At 52.8% G+C, this 2,238-nt stretch overlaps 1 protein-coding gene across 1 annotated transcript in view; it reads left to right on the forward strand.

Annotated features, from left to right (window-relative positions):
• Nucleotides 1-2,238, forward strand: part of LOC108802111 (sodium/hydrogen exchanger 2-like) — a 36,864-nt gene that overhangs the window by 27,891 nt on the left and 6,735 nt on the right. The window contains exon 7 of the mRNA XM_018573997.1: nucleotides 1,344-1,414. Within this exon, the coding sequence (XP_018429499.1) occupies nucleotides 1,344-1,414 (71 nt within the window). The remainder of the gene's footprint in view (nucleotides 1-1,343; nucleotides 1,415-2,238) is intronic.

Raw genomic sequence — 2,238 nt, forward strand, 5'->3', positions numbered from 1 at the left:
CCCCCCGACGTGCTGGACGCAGGACCCACCTGAGAACCCACACATACCTGAGAGTGACCCTGCAGAGCCCACCATAGATGCTGCACAGCTCATTTGATACTCTCTATGGTGGGCTCTGCAGGGCCTCAGGTGGGCTGGTCTGGGATGCATCTCCCTCCCTCCTCCCAGCTCCTCTTAGCTGCTCCTGGTGCCTGTACACCTGGCCTCCTCTGCTGCCGGACTGGCTGGAAGTGACGCGATGTCACTTCCGGACAGTCCCGAGATCAGAAGAGCAGGGCCCGGCCCCCTCCTCACCTGTCACCGTCGACCGATACTCATGAAAGGCTCCCGGGCGGGCCCCCCAGGCCCCTTCCATGAGTATCTGTCCAATCCCCCCTGATGGCGGCCCTGGACCCACTGCTCGCGAAGGCAGCGCGCCACCGCTCCGCGCTGCTTGGCTTGCAGTGTGTCAAAGCCTTAATGAACCCAAATGATGTTTTTAACTTGTACATAATATATATATACAGGCCCGGCGCTACAGCAAGGCAAGTCAGGCGGCCGCCTTACGGCGCTGCAGGGTGAGGGCGGAAAAAACAGGGCGTTTTGACAAGTAATGTACTTGTCAAAATGCCCCGATGTTTGCGCTACAAGTTCTATAGTAAAGTTTGGGATGTGATGGACACGACATTAGGCATTGCAGTCTGTGTGATCGGAGGCAAAACTAGACCCACCAACGTCCTGTGTGGGGAGTCGGAGATGGTGGAACTCAGTACAGGGAGACCTGAAGCCCGATAGGTTGAACTGGATGGACCCGTGTCTTTATTCAACATTACCTTCTATGTTACTACGATTTATAACAAGGAAATATCTAATGGAAATATACTGACCGACAATATGGTCCCAGATCCTGGGGCACTGTTAGCCCCGCCCCCACCCTGCATGTTCTCTGCCCACTTTTTGGGTAGGTGCGCTCAGAGCATTCCCTTATTACAGGTTGGTCTCAACCAGACGCGACCTCTAAATACTCCACCCAGCCATGTTACGTGTTTGCCCCACCTACCCACCTCAGTCACTTTGCGTGTTGGTCCCATGCAAACCACACCTCCAAATATGTGGTAACCGCGCCCACTTGTGGCCCCGATCCTTGCAATTCATGGCTATGTCATGTTACTATGTATGTGCAGCAACTCAGATAAGGTTGATGCTGTGATCCCAGGACATGGCCCAGGACAGATCATTGGTGGGACAGAGGGCCGAGATGGGGGACTTTCCGGTGTAGTCCGGGGCGGTTGGCATGTATGATGGAAGCAGTTCATACGGTTCAGCTCATTGATGAACTCGTCCTCCTTTAAATTCTGTTTCAGCTTCTGGACCATCTGGTGGCCGGGATAGAGGACGTGTGCGGGCACTGGGGACAATTCTACTGGAAGGACAAGTAACCCTCCTCTATAATAAATGTCCGTTATCTTTATATGGACCAATAAAAAGTGTGCCGAGGGGAATATTTCATATGTTCAGGGACTGCGGAGGACATGCTTGCCGTGTCTGCTACAAAGAGAACCTGTTCATTTATCTACTATGGGTACAGTACAGGTTCACTTCAAAGCCCAACTTCGGGGTTACGTCGCCAACTCAGCACCCTTCCAGAAATGGGTAATCAGTGCTGCTATATACAGTATATCATTACACGGGTGACATGGTGACACCCCCTCAGGGGGCAAGGCAATGACGCCCTGCACACCCAGTATATCCTCAATCCTAGACATCATTCAGTCTGCAAGAATGAGGACATCTTGTGGTGAAGAAAGGGTACTGCATGTGACAGATCGGGAGGGAAGACGTCTAAACTGCTTTTCTTTCCTGCTGGAGATTTATATTCATTCAGGAAAGTTTTCCAGAATTGGGCTTTTAGTTCTTATAAAATAATTAGCTGGAAGTTCATCTGATGCATCATGAATGCTTGTAGACAGGCCCGGATCCCCCACAAGGCCACCGAGGAACGGCCTCGGGGCGGCGGGGCGCAGAGAGGCGGCAGCGGTGTGGAATCCCTCGACACCCGGAACATAAAGTGCCGGGCAGTATGTTGCCTTCTACAATTAGCCCTGCTTTGGGAAGGCGGGACTAAATGTAATGTGAGGAAGCCGCTTGTTCGTTTTCAAGTTATCACGGCGATGTCGCTGCGATCACTTGTAAAATGTGTGCAGCCTGTCCGTCCTCCCCCCCCGCACCTACCTCTCTCCTCTGGTTCCGTCCTCCCCC

This window comes from Nanorana parkeri, unplaced genomic scaffold (genome assembly GCF_000935625.1).
Source record: "Nanorana parkeri isolate BGI_ZX_2015 unplaced genomic scaffold, ASM93562v1 scaffold2665, whole genome shotgun sequence".
NCBI classification, from domain to species: domain Eukaryota; kingdom Metazoa; phylum Chordata; class Amphibia; order Anura; family Dicroglossidae; genus Nanorana; species Nanorana parkeri.